Source organism: Oreochromis niloticus, linkage group LG3, assembly GCF_001858045.2.
Source record: "Oreochromis niloticus isolate F11D_XX linkage group LG3, O_niloticus_UMD_NMBU, whole genome shotgun sequence".
NCBI lineage: Eukaryota > Metazoa > Chordata > Actinopteri > Cichliformes > Cichlidae > Oreochromis > Oreochromis niloticus.
The window spans coordinates 22,133,685-22,159,878 of record NC_031967.2 but is presented as its reverse complement, the minus strand read 5'-3'; the positions used below and the strand labels follow the sequence as shown (position 1 = coordinate 22,159,878).

General features: G+C 42.3%; 2 protein-coding genes across 3 annotated transcripts; both read right to left on the bottom strand.

Annotated features, from left to right (window-relative positions):
• Positions 1–5,193: 5,193 nt before the first annotated feature.
• LOC100692536 (thioredoxin) lies at positions 5,194–18,577 on the bottom strand. 2 transcript variants are annotated; one of them, XM_003447534.4, is made up of 5 exons: positions 18,431–18,577; positions 16,618–16,722; positions 15,920–15,985; positions 15,329–15,394; positions 5,194–5,305 (listed from the first exon to the last, which is right to left on the bottom strand). In XM_003447534.4, exons 1-5 carry the CDS (start codon positions 18,452–18,454, stop codon positions 5,243–5,245), a joined length of 324 nt encoding a protein of 107 aa, XP_003447582.1. In that variant the 5' UTR covers positions 18,455–18,577; the 3' UTR covers positions 5,194–5,242. The 2 variants fall into 2 exon arrangements, with proteins under 2 accessions (XP_003447582.1, XP_019209112.1); XM_019353567.2 differs by lacking the exon at positions 5,194–5,305 and adding an exon at positions 13,712–14,232.
• Positions 18,578–18,809: 232 nt separating this feature from the next.
• On the bottom strand, positions 18,810–24,367 carry LOC100692265 (prostaglandin reductase 1). The gene is made up of 9 exons (XM_019353525.2): positions 24,296–24,367; positions 23,486–23,612; positions 23,338–23,383; positions 23,191–23,250; positions 22,234–22,401; positions 21,711–21,984; positions 21,498–21,603; positions 19,469–19,587; positions 18,810–19,367 (listed from the first exon to the last, which is right to left on the bottom strand). Exons 2-9 carry the CDS (start codon positions 23,589–23,591, stop codon positions 19,257–19,259), a joined length of 990 nt encoding a protein of 329 aa, XP_019209070.1. The 5' UTR covers positions 23,592–23,612; positions 24,296–24,367; the 3' UTR covers positions 18,810–19,256.
• Positions 24,368–26,194: the final 1,827 nt, after the last annotated feature.

Below are 26,194 nucleotides of genomic sequence, written 5' to 3'. Positions count from 1 at the left end.
ACTGTTCAAAAGTTGAATAAAGAAACATAATTTTTTTTGCCTTTTTTTAATTAAACCCACTTTTCTAGAACATCACATCAGTTACAATGTAGAATCAGCGTCATGTATAGTTTACAAATGACACAATGTTCACATAAAATTGTGACAGCATTTAAATAATATCACCCACTACTAGCATTCTGTAATTTACTGTCTCTTTTGAAAACTTATCACTACATATACAGCACAAGACTTTTAAGAGTATTTAACAAGAGCATTTTAACCTGGTTTTACTACCACACTGGGGCACATGTTCACCAAAACGCAGCAAACCTTCACCATCTTATCCAGACAAGTCACCTCTTCACCCTCACATGGAAGAAGTAATCTGATTGGCATGGTGGTATGCAGCATGTAGTTTGAAGCAGGGATTTCGGAGTGTATGTAGCGTTGGAACCCAGTCAGGATTTGTTTAATCCATTTCATAGGCTGGTTTGCTGCAATAATGAAAAACAATTAGCAACTCTATAAATAGAACGTAGATCTACAAAATCACTTAGGATGTTTGTTCTAATTTGCTATGACCTCAGAATGTACTGAAAATAAAACTAAAAGGCTATAAAGAGTAATATGAACATATTTAGAACTTACCTGAATGAAAATGTCTGGAGAACATTTTCCAGTTATCTGTGGATGGAAGAGGACTGGATATCAGCTCGTCTCACAGCTGCTATCCAGGCTAGATGCATTCTTTTGGTAACATCCCTCACGTTGCTTCCAGGTGGGGAAAGGATAAAAAGAGCCCATTTTTCAGCTCATTCCCTTCCCGATTGTGCGATCTAACAGTTCAACCGACAACACAGCAAATGCCAACAATTGCTGATGCATTCGCTCCTTTAGCCCTTTGTTTGGCCTGCAAAAATGGCGCCTCGGCGGTCACACCCACTCCCGTGACATCACGCTCCAAAGCCCTATCGGTGTCCGTGCGTTGTTTGTGATGTCACTGGCAATTCGCTTCTGCTTTGATCCATCAGCCATGTCACAGGCAGGGAAAGCCTTAAATAGGGGCTCTCACACAGAAACATTACTGCTCATCTGTTTGCAAATGTTCAACAGTCGGCGTTCTCCAAAACAAGGAAATTATCCAGCTGTTCTCTCAAACCCAGAAAATCTAATGTGCGATACAACCATGTTAACACGCAGCGAAAAGGAAAATTCAGTCATGGTCACACCAGACCAGATTATGCCACCTATCAACAGGTGCTTTGAAAGGCTCTCCGGGGTTCAGTGGAGCATGATAGAAAGTGGCGCATACGACTCAGGCGTCCAAGCGGTGCTCGCTGATATGATTTGTGAAATCATTCAGATCGCCTCTAGTAGAATCCTCAAAAATGCCCTTCCTGTTATTCAGGATCGCATGACGAAGGAAGATCCGGAGCTTTTAGATGCGGGGAAAATAAGCCCATCCCTCGGAGACTCGATCTCAGCCGCCATCGCCAGCGCTCTTAACGTCCCGGAACAGTGACACGAGGGCGCTGACGAGCTGACACGGATGGTTGAGGAAGAGATCTCCGAAAAACATCAGCTCAACAGTCAAACTCATTAGAGAAAGCCCCGATCTCCCGCAAGACCCCGCCGTTTATGTTAGCGGGAAATTAAGCAATATTAAAAAGCTGCACCGCATGGTTTGCTTCTGCCTCCGTGCCAGCTGCAGCTTTTGCTTCTGCCTCCGTGCCTTCGCCTTCAGCGCCGCCTGGCCCAGCCTCCGTGTCTGCTTCCTCGTCCGCTGCAGCAACTTTGTCTTCAGCATCACCTGCCGCTTCAGCAGCAGCTTCAGCTTCGCCTGGCCCGGCCTCTGCCGCTTCAGCTTCGCCTGGCCCGGCCTCTGCCGCTTCAGCTTCGCCTGGCCCGGCCTCTGTATCAGCTCCAGCCCCGCCTGGTTCAGCTTCGGCAGCAGCTTCTGCCTCATCCTTCTCCTCATCCTTGCCTGGTTCTGCTGCTGGCACGCCGCCATCCGGTCCACGTCTGGCACCTCATCTTCACTGGCCGTTTTCTAGGCCGCTGGCTGGTCGTCGTCGTCGTCTGCGTGGCCGGCCTCCGGACTTCTGTGGCCGCCTCCGCCTTCTGCGTGGACGGCCTCCTGAACTTTTTGTGTGCCGCCACGGCCTTCTTCATGGCCGGCCTCCTGAACTGTCCCATCCTGGCCTTCTGTGCTATCGGGCCCCAGGCTGGCCACCTGAACTATGTTTCGGACTCTGTTCCCCTGTGAGTTTTGTGAACGTTTTGTTTGGGACTCTTGGGCCTCCATTTTGGTCATGGCCCGGAATTAGCACCTCGCCCACTTGGAGCATTTTTTCTTTAGTCCAGGGGTTTAACACATTTTTTATTTCAAAAAAGGGAAATACCTCTGTTACTTTACTACTGACCAAATAAATGATGATGATGACATATACAGACAACGATGTAAGCTCTATGTGCAGGCAAATACAGTTTAACACTAATTCTGCTTTTGTTCACTTCCAGTTTAAGTGATTTTGTTTATGTTTGTTTGTTGCATACCATTATATACTGCCCCCTTGTGGTCAGGATACCTAGAGGGGGTAGTGCCAGTCAGTTTGTAGCTCTGGGTGTTTGGACTTTTAAAGCACTTTTAAGAAAGTTAATGTTCACTTTTAGAGAACGACTGGATGGCTCTAGTAACAGTGTAATTTTAGCATCCGACAGTGAGTGGTTCCAGTTACTCATGCAGTCTGAGGAAGGTGAAGTGTTTGTGTATTTATTGATTTCTTTTAAGTCACTGTGTATTTTATGTACATTATGGTTTATATGTTTATGAGTCCTGTCAGCCCGGTGCTGTGACAAGAAGTCACGCACTCAGCTGCTCTTAATCTGGGTTAATCTGAGTTTGTTGAAATGTTCTGGTTTTTGAGTCATACATCAGGAGTGACCTGTCACTCAGAGCTGAGAAACATTTCCAGACATGCTACAAAAAGGTTGTGATATGTTTTAAGTAATGTAATCCAAGTTACACAAGTGCTTCACAAGGGCAACAGAGTGAAACACACAGGACTTTTAAACCTCAGGGTAAACGCAGACAATGAAATTTGATGTATAAAAACCAACACATGTATAAAAACCAACACAATGCAGGAGAAGAAAGATCTCGCTATAATGAAAGACAGTCCACAGAAAACAGCTGTATGGAAGCAGGTTAGGTTACTAAGATTTTGGGTGGGGTCTTTGGGGGATTTCCTACCTCTGTGTTTCAGGTAGTCAACGTAAATGGAAGTTCCACCAACTCTTATCTTTCTCTGTATCATAAACTGTGTGAATACTTTCTGTAGACTGGATCCAGGAAAAACCTCACCCTTAACAAGAAAAACAACTTCTGATGCCACAACAGTTTCACCTGAGTAACAGCCTGAGGTGCACTTATCTCATTCTTTTTGGTAACTAGGCAAAAATACTCAAGTGGCATTGTTTTAAGACATTTTGTTTAAAATATTTGTTATATGTTAAAACATTTGGGATTTAAAAAAATCAGCCATGCAAGACATCAGTAGGTTTTATTCAGGATTTAAGAACCTGATTCTTGACTCTTTATTCTGACTCCCACCAGTTTTATGCGAGTCATTCTAAAAACATTGTTTACTGCTATACATAAAATAAAGAAAAGGGTTAAAAATCAATAGAAAGGTCACATTTGAAATAAAAACATGAAGACAATTTTATCAGCCTGAAATCAGGTTCCTGTTGATCACATTTATTTTATAATAAGATGAAATGTTGCATTTATCAGACTAACACAGAGGACTTTAGAGCTGCTCTTACCAAATGAACAAATATATTTTTATCTGTCTGTCTGGTGCATGTTGGACTCGTTCTTATCTGTACAGAAGTACAGACACTAAAGCAAAAAGTCAAAACACAGATTGGGCTCCACACTGAGTCCCTGTGTGCAGTCTGAAACTCAAATGACCGTTCAGATGTTTTACATATGAAATATTAAAAACTTAGGCTGATAAAGGCAAAAGTTTCCCTGGACAGTGGTTGTGTTTGTGCTCTTTCCTGCCTTCCTGCACACACTGTTGCTGTCCTGATGTGTTTGTGCTGACTTTGTTTGTGTGCATGATGTTAAATGGCCCAAAGCTGCTGCAAACCTCATTCTCAAGACTCATATTTTCCTATTTCAATGCATTTTTGTTGAGTATCTTGTTCACGGTATAGCTGGACGTCTGGCTGTGTGAGATACACTCAGAGTAGAAACTATGTGTGTGTTACACAAAGCATTTCTCAAATCTTAATTTGATATTTGTTTTGTGTGTGTGTGTGTGTGTGTGTGTGTGTGTGTGTGTGTGTGTGTGTGTGTGTGTGTGTGTGTCCCCTCTTCCTCACTTGTGCTCAAACAAAGGCTCACTCACACACAGTAGAACAGCAGCCTGATAAGCCGGTTTTAACCACTGGTTTGGCATTTTACCAGTACCTAATTAAGAACCAGTTCATGCATTTGAAGAAAAACACAAATGCTGGTGCTCAAAAAGCACAGTACAAACAACCTGTTGGTGTAAGTTGGAACAAGTGAGTTCAGTGGCTGTAGGAGGGTCTAACACAAGAACTTCTCACATGCAGTCCACAGATGTGAGCCAATTTCCTGCATATTGCCCAAACCTTTGCCACATCATGCAGTTGTTGGCTGGTTTTCAAAATGTGCTAATGGACCAACACATCAAGTTCACCAGCAAAAGCCCTTATGTGTCAGCATGTTTTCCCAAAACACGCTGCGCCAAAAATTGGTTCACCCCAAGGATCGGGTCCCCTTGCACAAACAGAGCGATATAGTGTCTGCTGTTGACTGCCAGCTCCAACATATGCTGCTACATACTTCCACAACACTTGTAAAAATTCTTGGCATGATGATCTGCAGTATATGTATAAACTATTCTGACATTTTTATCAAAGTACAAAACGCCAGTCCATTCATAATTCATTTATTAAACTTTTTGAACACAACACATACAAAGTAATTCAGGATCACAGTCAAACTGTCATTAAAAACGGAATTAAAAGTACTGAGCAGCTTCATATTGCAGCCTGTTGTTAAGACAGGGACATTAACCTGTTACAAGATATGTGGATATATTATTGACTGTGCGGGACAGACTTCATTGTCAGGAGTAACACAGTAATACCGAAAATAATGTGAGGCACATTTTGTTTTTGGTGGGGAGGTTTTTTCTCAGTGTACGTGTGTTCACGGGACACCTCATCTGAGCTCTCTCACTTTTTGATGTAGCTGAGCTTCATCAGCACCAGTGAACTCATACACCTGAAAGAGGAGGACATTGAGTTAAAAATGGCATTTAAAAAAATTACATAATTTTTCATTTATCCTCAATGAATTGTAAAATAGGACACAATAGGCTTTTCACTAACAACCCAAACCTTGATTTAAATGAGATTTAACTCAGTTTCTTTAATCCTAACTTCTCTTTTGTTTTTGGGATCAGTGAAGCTTATTCCTTAACAGTAGCACTACACACTAAAATGAACAACAGTGTCTAACGGTGCAGTAAATCATGTCATACACATTGTATAGTAGAGCATTGCAACCCTCTTTTAATTTACCAAACAATGATAAACAACAAAATAATAAAATGGCAGGTTTCAATATTCAGGGAAACCAAAAAACACTCAGCAATTTACCAGCTGTACACAGAATCTCCACATATACAGTGTAAACCACCAGTGATAAAACAATTATAGTCCCAAACTAAACCTAAAGCCGGCAGAGATAAATCCTACGTTGCAGGCCTGTATTGCTCCAGTATAAATCCAAAACGATCTCCAAATCGGAAGTTCTTCACTCAACGAGCAAAAAGAAATAAATAAACTCAGTACCTTGTGAAACTTGCAATTCCCACCAGATTAATCCAGGCAACAGGTTGTCTTCAGCTCCTTCAGAAACACTCCGCTCTGAATGCAGTAGATGATGAGATTAGGTCCGTGATCTCCACGTGCTCCACAAGCTACCTGTTTTAGCTTCCCACGTTGCCAGAGGTACTCAGAGTGACGCGGGCACTCAGAGTGACTATCTGGGGTCTGTGTCCGTCGCTATCCAGTTCGGTAACGATCCTCTGCAGCTTTTTACGTCCCACAACTTTAGCGAAACGGCAGTCTACAGTAGTCCTTATTAGCGAATGGCTGGGTTAGCCTCACTTTAACTTAATGTGTGCACGGCCGCAGTAAACAAAACACACAGTCCAGCAGCTTCACGCCGAAACTTTACGTGTCATGTCACTAGCTTACCAACACTGTGACTTCTCTTTCCGAAAAGTCAAAACACACTTACTACTAGTACTTAAAAACAAGCTAAATTCTCCGGATGCTCCGTGTAACTCACGCACCACCACCACCCTGTGTCCTCGCGCTCTTTTTTTCTTTCCACCCTGTGTTACCTTCACAGACCATATCCCCGTAGGAAATTACAGTTCTCCCAAGCAATTCACAAGAAAAGAAAGATAACTTATTTTAAACAATGCAAACATGTTTTTAATCATTTTACATGAACTTTGATCTTTTTAATATACAACAAATTTAACAAATGAATTTAAGAATATAAATAACAAAGAGTTAGACTTTACTTATCTTTTACTATTTATGCATCTTTTTTAACCCGGGTTACACCCTCCCCCCACTAAATGTCTGGTGTCCTCAACAGACTACCAAGGAACTGCAAGAACTTCTTGGGAATTAGGATGACCCTTTCTACATACTATGGCTCTTAATCTTTGCCTATAGTGATGACAACCCCTCTATGTATAATAGTGATAGGCTGATCTTTAGCTTTTCCTGGCTCATCATACGTTAAAGGAACTACTGGTTTAATCTGTCTCTTGGGCCTTAGTGTAGGAGTGTTACCCAACAGATTACGGTGTGTATTTGGTTTCTGAGTTTTGGCAGACCGGGCTGTTCTGGGATCCAGATCGGGTTCTGGGGCAGAATCTTCATCATCTTCTTCATTTTGGTCAGACTCCTCCTCCACCATTTGGTTGGGCTCAGTCTCACTGTCCTGATTAACGTCTCCATCCTCCAGTGGCAGTCCCTCATTTTCACTGCGCTCATCAGAAGCAGTTTCATCACTGACCTTGTCACTTGCACAATCCTCTTATGGCACTGCTTGAGATCTAAGAGCCTGTCTTAATCCTTCTCTCACTCTTTCTTGAGTGTAGTAGTAGTATCTCTGAGGCTCATAGTATTCACTCTCTGACGAAGAGACTGGAAACCAACTCTCTTGTCATAGCCCTTTTTGTTCTTCTGATGGACTTTGTCTGCCGTCTCGGATGCTAGCTTGTAGGCTTGACGGAGATCTTCTTTAAGCTTTGACACATAGCGTGAGTGACCTTCCTCAGCTTTGTCAATTGTGGTCCCAAAGCACAAGTCCACTGGCAGTCTGGCTTTACGACCAAACATTAAGAAGTACGGTGAAAAACCAGTTGCATCACATTTTGTTCTGTTATAAGCATGGACCAAATAAGGGACATGCTGGCTCCACTGACGTTTCTTCTCTGTGCTTAGAGTACCCAACATTGAAAGCAACGTTCGATTGAACCGCTCTGGCTGAGGGTCTCCTTGCGGGTGATACGGAGTAGTCCGTGACTTCCTTATCCCCATGTGCTTCAACAAGTCTTTGATCAGACGACTCTCAAAGTCTCGCCCCTGGTCTGAATGGATACGAGCCGGAAGACCATAGTGGACGAAAAACTTAGCCACTAAGGTTTTGGCCACTGTTTGAGACATCTGATTCTTGGTCGGGAATGCCTGGGCATAGCGTGTGAAGTGATCGGTGAACACTAAAACATTTCTCATCCCCTTGGAATCCGTCTCCATTGAGAGAAAGTCAATGCACACCAGATCCATAGGTCCACTGCTGGAGATCTGGTGAAGCGGTGCGGCTCTCTGGGCAGGAGTCTTGCGTGTTATGCATTCACCACAACTTTTGATATATTGCTCAGTGTCTTGCAACATTCTTGGCCAGTAAAATCTCTGACGGAGTAAACCCAGAGTTCTCTCTATACCGAGGTGTCCTGAGTCATTGTGTACTGATCTCAACACAACGTCATGATACACCTTTGGCAGGACTAGCTGATGAACCTCCTCCCCTGAGTGACGTTTGGTGATGCGGTAGAGCAGACCGTCAGTTCAGTTTTCAGTTTCAGTTTTCAGTTTTATTTGTCATATGCAAGTTAGCACAGGGTCAACATTGCAATGAAATGTGTTTGACGAGCAGCGGTCACTCAGCAGCATGATACAGTAGGAGAAAATATAATAAAATATAATATAATAATAAAATAAAATAAAAAATAGAAAAATAGTAAAGAGCAAAATATTAGAGAGACATGGTAAAAGAGAAAAGATGACTAAATATATATGTATCTATAAATATAAATATATGTACACTAGTGATTAAATAAGAAAATCTTGAAAAGAAATATGACGGGAGGGCAGATGGGATATTGCACAGGAATGAGCAGCAGAAAATTACAGTATTGCACTTTTTAAATATAAATTACAATAACAATAAAGTGAAGTGACCAGTGCAGATTAAACAGAGTACTTGTGAAGCTGCAGGGTAGCTTCTGAGTCCTGTGTTGTGTGTGTTTAAGTGTTGTGGTTGAGGTGTCGTATGGCTTGATGGTAGAAACTGTTTTTAAGCCTTGTAGTCTGAGCAGACAGACTCCTGTAACGTCTGCCAGATGGTAACAAGGAGAACAGCTGATGTGCTGGGTGGCTGTGGTCCTTGATGATGCTGTGTGCTTTACGGAGGCATCGCTGGAGATAAATGTCCTGAATGGCAGGAAGCCTTGTGCCAGTGATGTGCTCTGCTGCCTTCACCACCCTCTGTAGTGATTTACGGCTGCTGGCAGAGCAGCTTCCGTACCAAACTGTGATGCAGCTCGTCAGCAAACTCTCAATTGCACACCTGTAGAAATTTGAGATGATGCTGGCGTTCATGCCAAACTTCCTCAGCCTCCTCAGGAAGTAAAGCCGCTGGCGAGCTTTCCTGATAGCAGTGTCTGTGTGAAGGGTCCGGGAGAAGTCCTCAGTGATGTTGACTCCAAGGAACTTGAAGCTGCTGACCCTTTCGACCTTGACACCGTTGATGTAGATGGGCTGGTGTTCTCAGTTGTCTCAAAGCAGTCCTGCAGGACCTCCTCAGCCTCACTGTCCCATTTGTAGATAACCCTGGAAGCTGGTTTTTCCTGTTTTAGGAAAACTCAGCAGAGTCAGCTTATTTTTCTCTCTTTTTAGGAGCGACAGCTCCGGACTGTTGCCTGTCCATAAATTCTGTTGGACAGCTTTGACCGCTGGACCAATGACTGGATCCTCTTTCTGTGCCTTAGCGAGATCAGCTTTTGAGACGTGTTCCAGTGACTGTAACTCCATTGTAAGAGGAAATGCATAGAGGTCAGGGATGCATTCCGGGGAAGCCCCAGTTTGGTCGACACATCTGGTGGGACACTCTGGGCTTTCTGACACTCGTACACTTTTGCAGATGGATTTAACAGCTGCCTCTGGTATAGTCTCCCATTCAGTGTCAGCGTCAAAGTTTCTGGAGAGGATGTCTGCATCTATGTTATGCTTGCCTGGTCTGTAATGGACATTGAAGTCATATGTGGACAAAGCAGCTAACCATCTGTGTCCCACGGCATTGAGCTTTGCCGTAGACAGAACATAAGTCAAGGGGTTATTATCTATACGCACTGTAAAGTGCGCCCCATACAGATAGTCGTGAAAGTGATCCACCACAGCCCACTTTAACGACAGGAATTCCAGCTGATGTATGGAGTACCTCTTCTCAGCCTGACTTAGCTTCCTGCTGGCAAATGCAACCGGCCGTAGGTCCCCTTCTTGTAGCTGGTATAGGACAGCCCCCAGTCCTTTGAAGCTTGCGTCCACGTGGAGCTCATAGGGCTTGGTAGGATCAGCGAAGGCTAATACCGGTGCATGGATTAGGCAGTGGATGATCTGCTGAAAGGCTTTGCTGCAGGAGTCATCCCACCGATCTCCAAATGGTTCTGACTCTTTCAAGTAGGACTTGTTGAGGTCTAGACTCTTTTTCTTGCTCTTTTGTATTGGAGCATAGCCTTTGGTCAGTTCAGTGAGCGGTCTCACAATGGCAGCATAGTTAGCAATGAATCGCCTGTAGTATCCGCAGAAACCTAAGAACGATCTCCGAGACTTTAGATCGTGGGGCTGAGGCCAGGTGGTAACAGCCTCAATCTTCTGCGGATCAGGAGAGACACCTTGGGCAGACACAATATGCCCAAGGTACTTCACCTGTGGCTGACAAAACTGGCATTTGTCCAGGGGAATCTTTAGTCCTGCTTCTCCAAGACGATCTAGGACTTTAATGAGCCGCTCTTCGTGTTCCTCCAGCGACTTTCCGAAGACAATCAGGTCGTCCAAGTAAACCAGGACTTGGAGGAGGTTCATGTCTCTGACTGTTTTTTCCATTAGACGCTGGAAAATCGCAGGCGCTCCTGTTATTCCCTGCGGCATTCTCTCAAACTGGAAGAAGCCTAGGGGGCAGATGAATGCCATCTTCTTTTTATCTTCCTCCGCCATTGGAATCTGGTAGTATCCACTACGCAGATCCAGCACTGTGAACCATTTGCTCCCAGACAAAGAATCCAGTGCTTCGTCAATGCAGGGGGTCGTGTACTGGTCTGGCACGGTCCAGCTATTAAGGAGCCTGTAGTCTATGCACATCCGTATGGTTCCATTTTTCTTCCTAACTATTACAATCGGCGAGGCATAGGGGCTACGGGACTCTTTAATGATGCCGGCACAGTAACTCTTGCAGATGTTTTCTTACATCCTCTATGTCTGCAGGTGCCAGTCGACGTGATCTTTGCCGAAAAGGTCTTGTGTCAGCCAGGCGGATGGTGTGCTCCACCTCTTTTGCAAGGCCAACGTCCCATTCATGGACTGAGAAAACGTGGGAGCGTTCCGCTAGTTTCTGTTTAAGCCGGTCCTTCCACTCTTCAGGCACAGGAGAGTCACCAAAGTCGATCTGCCTGCTGTCAAATGCTGTCGTCTCTGGTTTTTTACTGGGCATGGAGATGACACTTTCGGTGCGATAAAGGTGACCCATGACGGTTCCAACAGGGATAACGGTTTCCCTGGCGGACTGGTTCTGCACCAGGATCCTGAAGCTGTTAACCTGTACCGCATTGGCTGGCACAACCATGGGTTGTAGCAGGACATCACCCGGCAGAGGAGCTAAGGGAGAAGAGTCAAACATCAAGATCTCTTTGCCAACTGTCTGTTGAAAATGAACTTTGCAGGTTATTTGCAAGTCTTTTCCAGGGGGTAAGGACAAGGGATCTGAACCTTGCCAAGTCACACAGCCAACCTGGTCATCCCGAGAGCCTAGGGGGATGGAGTCTGTGAGTGTGGGTAGCGACTCCCTGTGAATTTGGATGCCCAGGCTTTTGGTTATGTCACGCCCCTCTTTTCTAGATTCCTGTACAAAATTGCGGACATGGCTGGTGTTAGTGCCAACAATGACAGGAATCTGCTCTTCTTTTGGGCTTGGACAGATCAAGGCAAGAACTGGTACTGTGTGTTTGGTACCAGTCACTTCAGCCGGATACTCAACATCTACCACAACATAGCCAAGGTAGGGGTAACTGACATTGGACTCACTTAAACCCCAAATGTTGAGACCAGTGACCGGATGCACTGGGATGGAAGGCAGATGGACTTTGTACCAGGACTCAAATATTATGGTGACCTGTGATCCACTGTCAAATAAGGCATCACAGGGCTGTCCATTCACTTTAAGTGGCACAATACTTGGGGGCCCAATCAGTCCTTCTGGAATTCCAGCTGGGATGGAAGAAGTCAGAAGACCCTGCTTGACATGGCAGTCAGTGTCAGTGGCATTACTTGTTGAAGTACCTGCACTTTCTTTCAGTGTCTTGACAGTTTGGATGAGCTTTCGTATAACTTTGCTCTGATTTTCAGGATTTTGACACTTTGCAACAAAATGTCCATTTTCCCCACAACGGTAACAGAACTGCTCACCCAAAGGCGTTCTGTTCTGATAAAGGGTCCTTGTCTTTGAGTTAGCCTCTACTGCTGCCACGGTAGCCAGTTTTAAAGAGGAGTCTGGAGCAGTATCTCTTTGGGCTACTTTCTGCTGCAGTCTTTTCACTTGTTTTTTCAAAGCAGTCAATTCTTTGGTGTCACCGTGCTCACTTGACTGCACTGAGGACGAGTCTTTCTCTTTGACATCAGGGGGCTTAGTCATGCAGGTGACTAACTTGGCCTTAAGCTCTTTAACCTCAGCTTTGAGACTTTGTATTTCAGTATTGCCAGTCCCTGAAGCTTTTGTCTGTACATGCTGGACTGAGATATTTAGTTTTCTCCTTGATGCCTCATACTCTTCCTCTGTGTGAATCTCACTTAAGAGTTGGAGGAAAGTTGGAGGATTGGACTTTCTTTCTCTCAGGCGCAGATTAATTAGCATGAGATCGGAAGCAACAGCCCCTCTCAGAAGTTGTTCTAGGCGAGCCTCGTCTTTGCTAGAAGCTGGAAATCCTCCTCTCTAAACAACTTTACTGAGGGCCCTCTCCAGACGCCTCAGAAAATCAGACAGTTTTTCACTTTGTTGTTGCTGCATTAAGTGGAAAGCAAAATAGAGATCATCCCCAGACTCAGCACTGCCAAATGTGCTTTCCAACGCCTCCAAGTATTCAACAGGGCCTGCCTCGGGGTCTGACTCCCGAACTGATTTGGCAATCTCCAACGCTGGCCCCTTTAAACTTTCCATCAACCTGCGCCTTTTCTCCTTGTCTGTGCAGTCACTTTCCTCTACCATGAGCCATGCCTGCTCAAGCCAATGGTCAAAGGGGTCTTCACTAGGGGGAACTGGCAAGTTCCCTGAAAACAGCCCCAAACGCCGATAACCACCTTCAGCTTGTGGTTTACGTGCCTTCCCCCCCCCCCCCCCCCCCCTCAAAAAACCAAAACAACAACAACAACAACAACAAAAAAAAAAAAAAAAATCACCAACCGCTTGCAAGACAGACTCAGTGGAGTTTACGGAAAGATCAGAGCTGGGCTGCGGAGGAGCAGGGCTGAGAAATAAGCTTTTTATGTCTTCAATAGACCTACCCTCAGTGTCTAGGAGACTCTTCAACTTCACAGCAAAATCGTCAGGAGCTGCATATTCATTAAGAGTCACTATCGGCCATTTCTCACCACTGTGCTGGTCCAGCACTTCCTTGGGCACATTATCTTTAGGTATACTTTGTTTGCACTCGCAGAGAACCATTAGGCAGCTCAAGGAGGTGTGGAACAAGCACCCTCTAACCCGGACTCGCCCTAGACACTTAATAGTCTCCAAGGTTTCTTCTATCTGGGCTATTTCCACTTCTTCTGGAACCAGAACCAAGAGTGCTTTAGCTTCCTCCAAACCTTCACCCCGACACCACCTCTTCAGCTCTGAAGCAAGCCCGGTGTGGTCTGCCACACTCTTTATAGCCAAAAATACTAAGAAATGTAAACTAGCTACTGTAGGTTAACTTTTTTTTTTTTTTTTTTTTAAGCGTGTTGCCTCTGTAATACTTCTATGAGACCCAAAAACATCCCAGCGGTGCCTCCATTTTATGTAGCCCTCATTTACTCAATATCATTAAATAAATGGGCTTTGGGTTCTTTTTCCAGTGTACTCTCGTACGATATTCCTAAATTAACTTCTCTTTTGTTTTTGGGATCAGTGAAGCTTATTCCTTAACAGTAGCACTACACACTAAAATGAACAACAGTGTCTAACGGTGCAGTAAATCATGTCATACACATTGTATAGTAGAGCATTGCAACCCTCTTTTAATTTACCAAACAATGATAAACAACAAAATAATAAAATGGCAGGTTTCAATATTCAGGGAAACCAAAAAACACTCAGCAATTTACCAGCTGTACACAGAATCTCCACATATACAGTGTAAACCACCAGTGATAAAACAATTATAGTCCCAAACTAAACCTAAAGCCGGCAGAGATAAATCCTACGTTGCAGGCCTGTATTACTCCAGTATAAATCCAAAACGATCTCCAAATCGGAAGTTCTTCACTCAACGAGCAAAAAGAAATAAATAAACTCAGTACCTTGTGAAACTTGCAATTCCCACCAGATTAATCCAGGCAACAGGTTGTCTTCAGCTCCTTCAGAAACACTCCGCTCTGAATGCAGTAGATGATGAGATTAGGTCCGTGATCTCCACGTGCTCCACAAGCTACCTGTTTTAGCTTCCCACGTTGCCAGAGGTACTCAGAGTGACGCGGGCACTCAGAGTGACTATCTGGGGTCTGTGTCCGTCGCTATCCAGTTCGGTAACGATCCTCTGCAGCTTTTTACGTCCCACAACTTTAGCGAAACGGCAGTCTACAGTAGTCCTTATTAGCGAATGGCTGGGTTAGCCTCACTTTAACTTAATGTGTGCACGGCCGCAGTAAACAAAACACACAGTCCAGCAGCTTCACGCCGAAACTTTACGTGTCATGTCACTAGCTTACCAACACTGTGACTTCTCTTTCCGAAAAGTCAAAACACACTTACTACTAGTACTTAAAAACAAGCTAAATTCTCCGGATGCTCCGTGTAACTCACGCACCACCACCACCCTGTGTCCTCGCGCTCTTTTTTTCTTTCCACCCTGTGTTACCTTCACAGACCATATCCCCGTAGGAAATTACAGTTCTCCCAAGCAATTCACAAGAAAAGAAAGATAACTTATTTTAAACAATGCAAACATGTTTTTAATCATTTTACATGAACTTTGATCTTTTTAATATACAACAAATTTAACAAATGAATTTAACTCTTTGGTATTTATATTCTTAGACTTTACTTATCTTTTACTATTTATGCATCTTTTTTAACCCGGGTTACATTTATATATTTATAAATGCACCATGGGGGGCTTAGGGTCAAACAGCATTTCAGTACACTGTATATACTACTGTATTGACAATAAAGCTCTTGAATCTTGAATCTGAATGGAGGTCTGGTTTCAAGCTTGCATCCATTGGTTGAAAAGGTTATTTGCTTTGCTGTTTAAGTCATTAGAAAATATTAAATGAATCATGTATGATCTGCCTTTAGAGGTTTACTGTGCAAGATTAAGAGGGAATCCTTAGGGCAACACGGATCTCATATGTGCCAGTTGAAAATAATACTGAGATTGTGATCGTCATTGCATAACCTTCATTGTTTCCAGGCTCAAACTCACTACATGCTAACCATCTCCATCCAGCTACATGAGCCACTTTGACTTACCTTCTGGTTATTCTTGTAAAAGTGAAATGCGGGCATGCGGGTGACATTATAGAAGGACTTCACATCCTGAAAGACAAAGCAAAGATATCAGATGAGCTGACGGGGTCATCAACACTCATCGCCCCTGACTATGGCCGGCTGAGACAAACTTGGGCAGCTGTAGATGTGGCAAGAGGCCAAGACATGTGCAAATAAATACATTAATATGGTGAAAAACACAGGCTTCTGCAGCTTTTATGCATATTAATAAGTTACACAAGAGCCTGTCTACATCAGACAAAGCCTCTCCTTCAGACTTCAGTGTTGCCAGTTGTGCAGAGTCAAGGCTAGTTTGATTACAGTCCGTGTTGTTTAACCTGGCCGGACCAAAGCAGTCGTTTACAGACGGTCACATGAGTTAGCTAGGAGTTTTTCCAAGAGAAAAATAAATCTTTAACCTAGAAACCTATGCTGCCTAATGACTTTTATTTTCATGCAATGACATGAAAACAGAAATAAAATAAATCCACACATGGGAAACTAAAGTGGGTTCAGCAGCAGATGAAGTAATCCTAATGATTCTCCAGGCTTCCAAGCCAAACAGAGGCTTACCTTGCCATCATTTGCGTCCACCTTCAGGAAAATCACGTTTGCGTTGACAGGCTCCTCTGACATCTCCTGCAGGAGAGAGGATCGGCGAGTCAACACGAGAGCATGTACACCACATCTGCGACGTCACACGGATCACAAGAGTTTTGATCCTTGTCAATAGGTTCTCTTATTTAATTGTCACATTGCTGCAGTTGCATGGGGATCACAATGAAGCTCTGCATAGTAGGAGACTAGAGCAGGGGTCCCCAACCCCCGGTCCGTGAATCGTTTGGTACTGGGCCACGAGAGATGAGGCTCGGTTGTGAAATGTATGGTTTTCAGGGTTTTATCGGTTTTTATCGTTATTTTTTTAACCGTTTTTATCGTTACCTCGATTTCCCTCAGTCTTCTCCCGTGTGTTATGAATAAATCTTTTTTTGGTACCAGTTCTGGTTTTATTTTGTTGTATTTATCCGCAACACCTTAAAGGCCGGTACGTGAAAATATTGTCGGACATAAACCGGTCTGTGGCGCAAAAAAGGTTGGGGAGCGCTGGACTAGACCATCAGTACCATAGCGGTTCCTCTGACTCAAGTTATTGTAATCTGTGAGGGACCGAAAGAAACTTGAGATTCTTTGTGAATTTTGGACATGCAAAAGCTCATGAGACAATAAGCTAAAAAACTAAATAACATATTTTTAGATTTGACATCACATACAACAAAAATTGGGGCCATCATTTGGCAGGGGCCACACCACTCGGCTGTGAAGTCCACCACCACCAGCTTGTCTCCAGCGTCATTCAGGATTTTCTGGAACTCATCCTAGACAGAGAAATGGAAACGACATGATTTTATGGAAGGGTAAGTGGAAGAGGCTGAAACAGCATGTTCAGCGATTTAGCGGAGAACATGGGAAGAGCCGTTTTGGTGGTCATCCAAAGGTTTAGCATTAGCGCACCTTCAACGGGTGCGGCCTCCATTTTGCAATCGCCACAGCCACCTAAACGGCTCTTCCGATGTATGCAGATAAATCGCTGACGCACAACAGTCGCACAACCCCACCACTGCAGGAACACTTTAGGGCGGGAGGGTTTATTTTGGCATTTTCACCAGCCAGCAGAATAAGTTTCGCAACTACATTACTCAAGGATTTAAACCAACACACACCAAAACATATATCAGTGTCTCATCTTCAAAGTAGCCAGTGTTTTTACTTACATTTCTCCCTTCCTAATTATATCCCTCCCTCTATTTTCTTCCCATGCTAATTACACCTTCCTAGCCCCATTCCTCAATATGTTGTTGGAACTGTCGCCCCTCATCTTGCCCTTCTCTACAGTGGTGCTAGCAACAGCAGCAGGCTCTTCTGAGGGCTTGTTCATACTTGTTGCTGGTGCTACTGTTGAAGGTGCAGCTGCAGCCTCGACAGTTAACATGTCAGTTTATTTGACACGTTTTGCTTCATCTATTTCTAATTTCTTTCTCTCTCAGCTTTTCAGCTCCACCCTATAAGTTGTGTTTGTCCACTTGTATCAACCACTTCTTCCACGCTAATTTCTGTTCTGCAAGCTGCGTGAGCGCGCAGGGAAGGTAGGGAAAGCCCCGGTTGCATTATTAAATTTGATTATGCAATCCAGTGTTAGTGATGAAAATTAATGAATGGGCAGCTGCCGGTGCGTTGTAGGCTAAGCGGTATGCCAGGTTACCAGTCCAGCTCTGCTAACCAATATACCGGGGATTCCCTGCTCAGAATGGCCTTTAATGGCTGATCTGGTGATGCTGTGGTCCGCTGACCTTTGTAAAGTTTATTTACAAATGCAATACAATCAACATGTAATCACAACGAGGTTTAGAAAGACTGCCCGAGGGCACTTCCCTGGAAATTTACCTAAACAGCGTGCGCACTTAAGGCCGCGTGTGGAGCACAGGTGTTGTGTGAAGAACTGATTGTCTGGCAAAAAGTAATTTTTAATGTTTCGATGGGGCGGGGGTTATGTGTGATGTATTGACTTATATTGATAAATACACTTTAGTGAACAGGTTTTATAAAAGTGCTATATTAAAAATAAATGATCAGTTTTTCAAGTATCTTTCCAAGTATCTGGCCAATTAAAAACATCTTTATATAACTACTGTTATACTTGCTGCGATTCCTGCTGCCCTCTTGTCCAGATCTCTCTTTAAAAAAGACACTTATTAATACCAGTGAGTACTTTTAACTTGATAAATAAAGGATGTCACTTCGCAAGAAACAGATTGCAGCTTCTAACGCGTGACTGGAAGGTTGTTTGTAGCTCAAGATGAATTTATATCATTCATGAAGGATATCGTTGACATATATTTCACATTTTACAGGCCAACAAGTCATTTACAGCAGGTTAAATACGGATATCCCTTTTTGGCAGACGATCACGTTTTGGCACACCTGCGCGCGACTGCTCCGATACAAAACAGTGGAGCGTGAAAACATCCATTTACTTATTATAAAAGGAGAGAGGCACAGAAAACAAATCAAAAAAGGCAAACTTACCAGATCTTTCACGTCGTAAACCATGATACCAGCTGATGAACGTGCCTCGGACAGAACAAAGTGCCAGCAGACGCCCCACGCTTTAAAAACTGCGTAAAGTTAGTCAGTAGTCCCACTCAAACCGGAAGTCTCTGTATTTGTTTTACACAATAAGAGTGTCTAATGAGCTAAAGAGTAAATTAATTGGTACTTAGCTGAGCACTCCAAGCGCTTTCTACAGGCTTTGTTCAGCCAGTCAGACACTGTGCTTTTATATCTGGAGCACAATTTCAATCCCATCGACCAGGCAGCTCCTTAAAAGCAGCACATATAAATATTTTATTCACATCAGATTTAAAGCTAACCGCAGTCTTAAACATGACGCCCACCACACACCATGTTGATTCCATCAAAATTAAAATGTTTTATTATTCGCTCCCAGTACATACAAAGAACTTTGATCATGTCACTGCGAACAGGGCATTAATACAGCAGAACAGATCTGCACTGCACACACAGATACTCGCTGTAATGACAGGATAAAAACTCTGAGTCCGGAGTTATCATCTCTTCTCTATTCATTGGTGGTCGTGTTGTTAAGTCAATCACCAAAACGTACAACTTAAGCAAACTGATGCTGATGTTGCAAGTTGTCAAGTTGTCAAGCACATGACAAAAGACACAACTGTCACGAGCACAACTCTGTGATTGCAAAACTACTCAAAGAGCTGAAATGTTAATGTGAAATTATTTTATTCTATTTTTATTACTACATTCATATATAGATTGTGTAATAATGGCAGTTTTCAGTAATGCTGGCTCTCTTGCATTCAACTCTTGTTTCTCTTCAGACTGCGACGACGGCCTTGCCGGTGTTTTCTCCCTGCAGCATCCCCATAAAAGCAGCCGGCATGTTATCAAAGCCTTTTGTGACGTGCTCCCGACACTGCAGTTTGCCCTGTGGACGCACAATACACAGATCACAAATATAATACATCACAACAGAAACATGGGGAACTGATGTTTACATCTTTACTTAAAGGAAAGGCTCACACTAACCTCTTTCACCCATGCTAACAGTCTCTTGAGGGTTTCATGGTGCTTGTGCTCCCACCGACTTTGCAAGAAGCCCTCCATCTTCAGCTCCTTAATGATCATAGTGAAGTAGGGATACGGACCTAAAACACAGGTCGTTCAAGAGAAAAATTTAATCCATCTTTCATTTACAGAAACTACAATTCATGTCTAAAATAACCATCTGTGAGCCCCCACAGCACTTGTGGATCTTTAGCAGTACAGCGTCTCCCTCTAGTGGAAAAAATACATTAACTCAGAAGAACTTGTTGCAGGTGTATTAAATGCATTTTGTGTTCTTCACAGTGCTGTGTGTGGGCTTCAGGGTCCAGGCCCCCTCCAGATAGGTCACTGTTCCCCTTCAGTCTAATACCATCTACATACCTTTACACCTGTAATTCAATTGAATTCATAAAGTTTGGTCATGAAAGCTCTGAACACCCCAGTTGGCAACAAGAATGAGATCATTCATCTGTGTGCCTCCACAGCACTTATGGATCTTTAGCAGTGCAGCTTCTCCCTCTAGTGGAAAAAATACATGAATACAGAAGAAGTTGTTGCTGGTGTATTAACTGCATTTTGTGTCCCTCCAGAAAGTTCACTGTTCCCCTTCAGTCTAATGTCGTCTACATACCTTTACACATGTAATTCAAATTAATTCATACAGTTTAATAATGAAAGCTTTGAACACCCCAGTTGTCACTGCAGTAAGAATCAAGCTAAATGTTGACTGGGAACTGTAAGTGTGCCAGAGACAGTTTAAATAAAGGGGTTTATTTTATATGTTTCTGTCATAGATTTGTGTGTATTTAATTTATTTGCTGAAATTGATTAAAAATAATTTTAATTAGATTTTTAAAAATTGTCTAAAATATGTGATTATAAAATATTGTTATCTAATATTTTATCATTATATATAAATATATATAAATATAATTATACATTTTTAAAGGCTGTGTAAATGTGCTATAAACCTTGCTGTAAAGTTTGTTTGAGGTACAATGTAATGGTCACATGACCAGAGTTTAGCTGATGGCAGAACCGTTGCATTGTGGGTCAGAACTAGCATGGACACAGAGGAAAGACAGCCAAAAATGTAATCTTCCATTACCTCAAACATAAATTTATCAAGGGCACAAACAAGGACTCCTGTTTTCTCTTCATTAGGTTGGAGGAAATTGTCTAACATCCAAGAACTTTTGCTATATCTGTAACTTAGAAATATCTTGGAGCTTAGAGATATACAGCTGACTGTCACCTGCATAGCATAACAGCCTAAAAGTGTTGAAAACGTGTTAAAGAGGGAGCAGACATAATATAAACAATAAAGGCCATATGTCACACCATAGGCCAGAGAAGTGGAAGAGGACCTGAACTTCAAAGAAGCCACAAAAATACATCTTTTAGAAAGACATGACAAGAACCCCTCTGAAGCAAATCCAGATAAATCCACCCAATATATAAGCCTGTCAAGCATGATGACGATGGTATGGTACAGTAGGAAAGGCAGAGGTGTCAGGTCCAGCATCAACAAACAGAATAATAATAACATCCAATACTATGCATCAAAATTTCATTGGAGATTTTAAAAATAGCTGTTTTAGTGGAAAAAGCTCTACGGAAGCCCGGGCCATCAAGAATGGTGCATTTGTGCAAAAGAGCTGTAAGCTGTAATCTTAGGATTCGTCTGTAAATCCTTAGCAGACTGTGTTTATACCAGACTGGTGCCTCATGGGGTTTAAAGTAAGTCTCTTAACCTTGAATCAGTTGTGTCTCCTGTGAATCAGTCTTTAAGTTTATTAATTAAAACTGATTGGTATTTGCAATAATGCTTTAAATATAAATTCAGCAGTTCACGTATGTGACAGTATGGATTCATAAGTCTCTGTCAAAGTGTTTTTCTTTTTTAAATTTATTTATTTTTCTGTCTGTGCACCAACCCTGGTTGTTCTGTAGGAGGCACAAAACTTTCAGGAGTTTTGACAATAAAAAGTAAGTTATAGCAGTAACAAACCTGTCTGAGGTTGGCTGTCATTGTAGGTGGAGATACTTCCACACACAGCTATTCTTCCAAAGTTCTTCATCTGCTGCAGGACGACATCTGACGAAGGGCCTCCCACCTAAAACCAAGCAGCATGTTGTAAGGAATGCAGTGTGAATGTCAGAGAAGAGCTCAGCAGTGATTAAATATTACATGCAAGCTTGAAACTGCACCACCACTGCTCACGTTTTCAAAGAAACAATCGTATCCTTCAGGTGAAGCCTTCCTCAGAGCCTCCTCCAGGGAACCCACAGTTTTGTAGTTGAAGACCTCATCAAATCCCAGCTCTTTGAGGTAAGCCACTTTGGCATCAGAGCCCGCCGAGCCCACCACCTTACAGCCCTTGATCTTGGCGATCTGTCCCACCACGGAGCCCACCGCTCCAGCTGCAGCGTTCACCAGCAGGGTCTCACCCTTCTGGAGTCCCAACACTTCCTCTATCCCATAAACAGCCGTCAGTCTGCAGAGAGACATTAGTTACTCTGTTCTCTATTACCATGTTTAGCTGACCTCTTAAACACCTTACAAACACCTATAAAGTCTTACATCACTAACAGGAATTTCTCAAATGCTTTTGGTTTGCATTTAAGATTCAGCTGATAAAACTTCACATGGATCTATCTGCTGGAAAAGTCTGAACATCCTGCCATGATTTATCATCCAATAGAAAATGACTATGATCCATGCAGGTTACTTAAATCTGTCTTACCCCGGCATCCCGATGGCACCCAGAGCCAGAGACAAGGACACATCTTTAGGCCACTCAGGCAGGACGGGAATGAGACCGGTCCCATCACTGAGTGTATGGGTTCTCCACCCACTGTCACTCACAACGTGGCTTCCCACAGGAAACGCTGGATTTTTACTCTGGATCACTCTAAAGGAAAACAACAACACAATATTAAAACAAAAAAAGCTTCTCACCTGTTTTCACTTCAGTCTGTGCTGTCACTGGGATAATTCATTTTACTAACACTGCTGGCTGAAGTCAGAACACAAAAGTAAATTGTGCAAATATTTATTTTGGTGGTGGCCGTCTTTGTTTCAAATTTGTTTTCGGTAACAAGTCTCGAATATGCCTGAGCGCCAGTGTGATGAATAATGTAAGTAAAAGACCTTTTAAAAGTAAAAACAAAGTTTACTTAAAGTCTTCAAGGTGTGTCTTTTTGACGTCTCAGTTTGTAAAGTGAATCCTGGTCTGAATAACAATCTTACTGACAGTGAACAACTTACTGCTAAACTATTCACCCATGATTTTAGCTGGTGGTTTGATTTATTTATACAGGTTCAGCTGTTTCATAGCCTTTTCCTTGTGATTAAAGGGTGGCTGTAGCTTGGGTAGTAAAGCAGGTCACCTACTAACTGGAAGGTTGGTGGTTTGATCCCAGTCTGCATGCCAAATATCCTTGGGTGAGATACTAACCCCATGTTGCTCTCCAATGCTTCCATCGGAGTACGAATGCGTGTGAATGTTAGATAGAAACAGCATAGAAAAAAAGTGCTTGTGCGAATGGGTGTGAACGTGCAAGTGTAGACTGCTTCGAGTGCTCATACAGAGTAGAAAAGCGTTATATAAGAACCAGGTTATTTAGTGTCAGTAAACGTACACATCACAGCACATCATGTAAAAGAGTTTTCTGTTTGCAGGTGTCTTTGTGTTTCTTACTTGGCCACCTGACCTCCAATCATCACATCTCCCTCCTTCATGTAGATTTTGCTGAAGGGCCTGTTGGGACCAGCAGTGTGTTACAATATGTATTTATATCAGGAGCATTAAAATAGTTCAGTATGAGTGATGCTGCTCTCTGATCACCTCATGTACGGGTCGACACTGAGAAACACAGCTTCCAACAGCACCTCTGCAAACAAAAGTAAACTCATTTAAAGTGCTCGGTGCTTAATGTTTGACAAAAACTGAAGAAGGTGCTCTCCTGTAGAGAGAACAAAGAAGAAAGACTTGCCTCCATCTTTGGGCTCAGGGAGCTCCTCCACCTTCAGCCCAAAGTCGCTTTTCTTTGGGAAGCCGTCAAAGTGCTTAGTCATTACCCATGACTTAGCTTTCACCATGATTCTTCTTTTTTACGGCAGCTGTAAAGAAATATTACCCTTCACTGTTATTAAGCTCATAGTAACAGACATGAAAGTGCTGAGTCATCCAGTGCTGTGCAAAAAAGAGCTGAATAAAACCTGAAGTGTAACATTCACCCTGTGAAGTTTAGCTGTGGTGGCATCAACCAATACAAAACATTTTAATTTTTCATGACATCATCGGTCAACTATAAAGTGTAACAATGACAGCGTCGGCTGCCCTCAGGCTCAGTTTCCAAGCTGTGATTAAAAGAGCAATTCAAACAAAATGCAGAAATCCTTATCATGCTCAAACACACACACATTTACATATTTACACACAAGTGATTTGAGTGATCAGAGTAGAACTATTACTATAAAAGTGCTGGTCCATTTACCATTTACATACAAGTATTCACATAGAAAAACAGGAAGAATCAAGTTCAGTGATTCTGTTTTTCAGACTTTACGACAAACACACTGAAACACAATACAATCTAACTGTTCATACACAACTACCACTGTAGTGGAGTATCTCATATTTTATGGTCAGTAGCTAGATAACACTTTATGCAAAGGCTTTAAAGTGATAACATCGACCCCCTGCTGATGTTTGTTGCTCAGCCTCAGAGTTACCTCCTCCAGTAAAATCACACTTGATGCAGTTCAGAAACAAACAGCTCTCTCTCCTCTGTGCGACTTACCGCTCGCCTTTCTTCACAGAGAAATGCTGGAAGCTGTGGAGCGAGAGTGGGTAGAAGTGAGCAGAGGCAGCAATGTGAACAGTTAAAAGGAGAAAGGGCAGGACACAAGATTTTATTGCTGGATATGATTGGCTGAAAATATTGCACACTATCTAACAGCACCTTGCCAATAAAGATAAAGACATGCTTTAATATGCTGTACAGTTTGTTACCCAGCCGGGTAACAAAGGCGAAACATTTGTTGATTTACTTTGGATAATAAAACTTTGAACTTTGGAAAATGTATATCTTTGATTTTTGAGATTAAATACTTCAGTTAGAAAAAGACAAGCTTGTAATCAAACCTCAAGATATTTCATGTAAAGTTTTAATATCTGTAGATAAAAGTTTTCTAAATGTAAATTTGTTCCTTTTTTTGATTCTGATCATATTGTTCTGTTACCCATGTTGCATCTTAATACCTGCAAAGAGATGATGGTGTCCTAATGAAGCTTTGCATGACTTTCCAGGAGTAGTAAATACATTTTTTATACTGTCATCATAAAAAGAAAATACACCCTTGTTCAGGTTTTATGCATTAGCACATAATAAAAAATCATTAGATTGTTATAAGGTCATTACTTACATACAGACTTGAATAAGCAACAACACATATCAAACCATTTCATTATTTAATTAACAACAACTATAATAAAAGACCAAGTACATCCTTTCTGCTTCCATAGGAATAATAAGAGTAAGCAGCAGCCATGTGCTGCTAATCAAATGTACTGTTTGATATAACACATGAATTCACACGTAGCCCAGATAAGTGTATTACTAAGGAAGTTTAGCACAGCCAGGCTTTCTTTGCCTTATCTGGCTCAAAGGGAGCGCTGAATGTGCCATATGACATTTCTACCACACAAAATGATCCCCGTGAGTGACACCAACTGTGACATTATTAGATAATGATGACAAAATGGTGATTACAAATTTATAAAGAACATAAAAATTTAAGAATAAAATGCTAAACTGTTGCAAGTAAAGCAAGACGTCAATGCTTTAGATAATAATTATAGTTGATTTACATGTAAATCTTAATTAAGCTTTATCAAACACACATCTGTGGCAATTTTGAGATGAATCTCTTGATTTGTGAAAATTTTAGCTATGTCAGCTTTACTTTTGAATTCCTGTTCTTATATTGAACCTGCAACCTAAAGGGAACCTGTAGAATCAGAGTAAAACTATATAGTTATAATTTAACAGGTGACATCAGGATTATTTATTAATGAACACCACAAATAAACATTTAATAAATATTTAGCTTCAGTTTTTATTAAACCCGTTTTTGCACAGCATTGGATGACTCATCACTTTCATATCTGTTACTATGAGGTTGATAACAGTGAATGGCAACATTTATTTACAGCTGCCATAAAAAAGAATCATCGTGACTCAAGGAAAGTCATGGGTAATGACTAAGCACTTTGATGGCTTCCCAAAGAAAAGCAACTTTGGGCTGAAGGTGGAGGAATTCCCTGAGCCCAAAGATGGAGGTAAGATGGGTTTGTTTTATGAATCTACATGAAGGAAATAGATTTGATGATTGCAAGTCAAGTCAACAACACACCAACACACACAAATGCCTTTTATTTGTTGTCATGTGAGTCTGATGTTTACTGAAACATGACATGGAATTCATCTGCTGTTAATTAGAAAGCATTTGCTTCATTTTACAGTCAAAAACAAAACGGCATAGAGGTATGAAAGAGGAACACCATCATGCTGATCTAAATTATGATGACTTTGCTATTACTGTTATGAAGCCTCGAGCTGATCATTAGCCGAATCAGGCCCTGCCAAATACTCAAGTGAAGTGAGATCACCTTCCATGTGCTGAAACCTGAAGTGCCT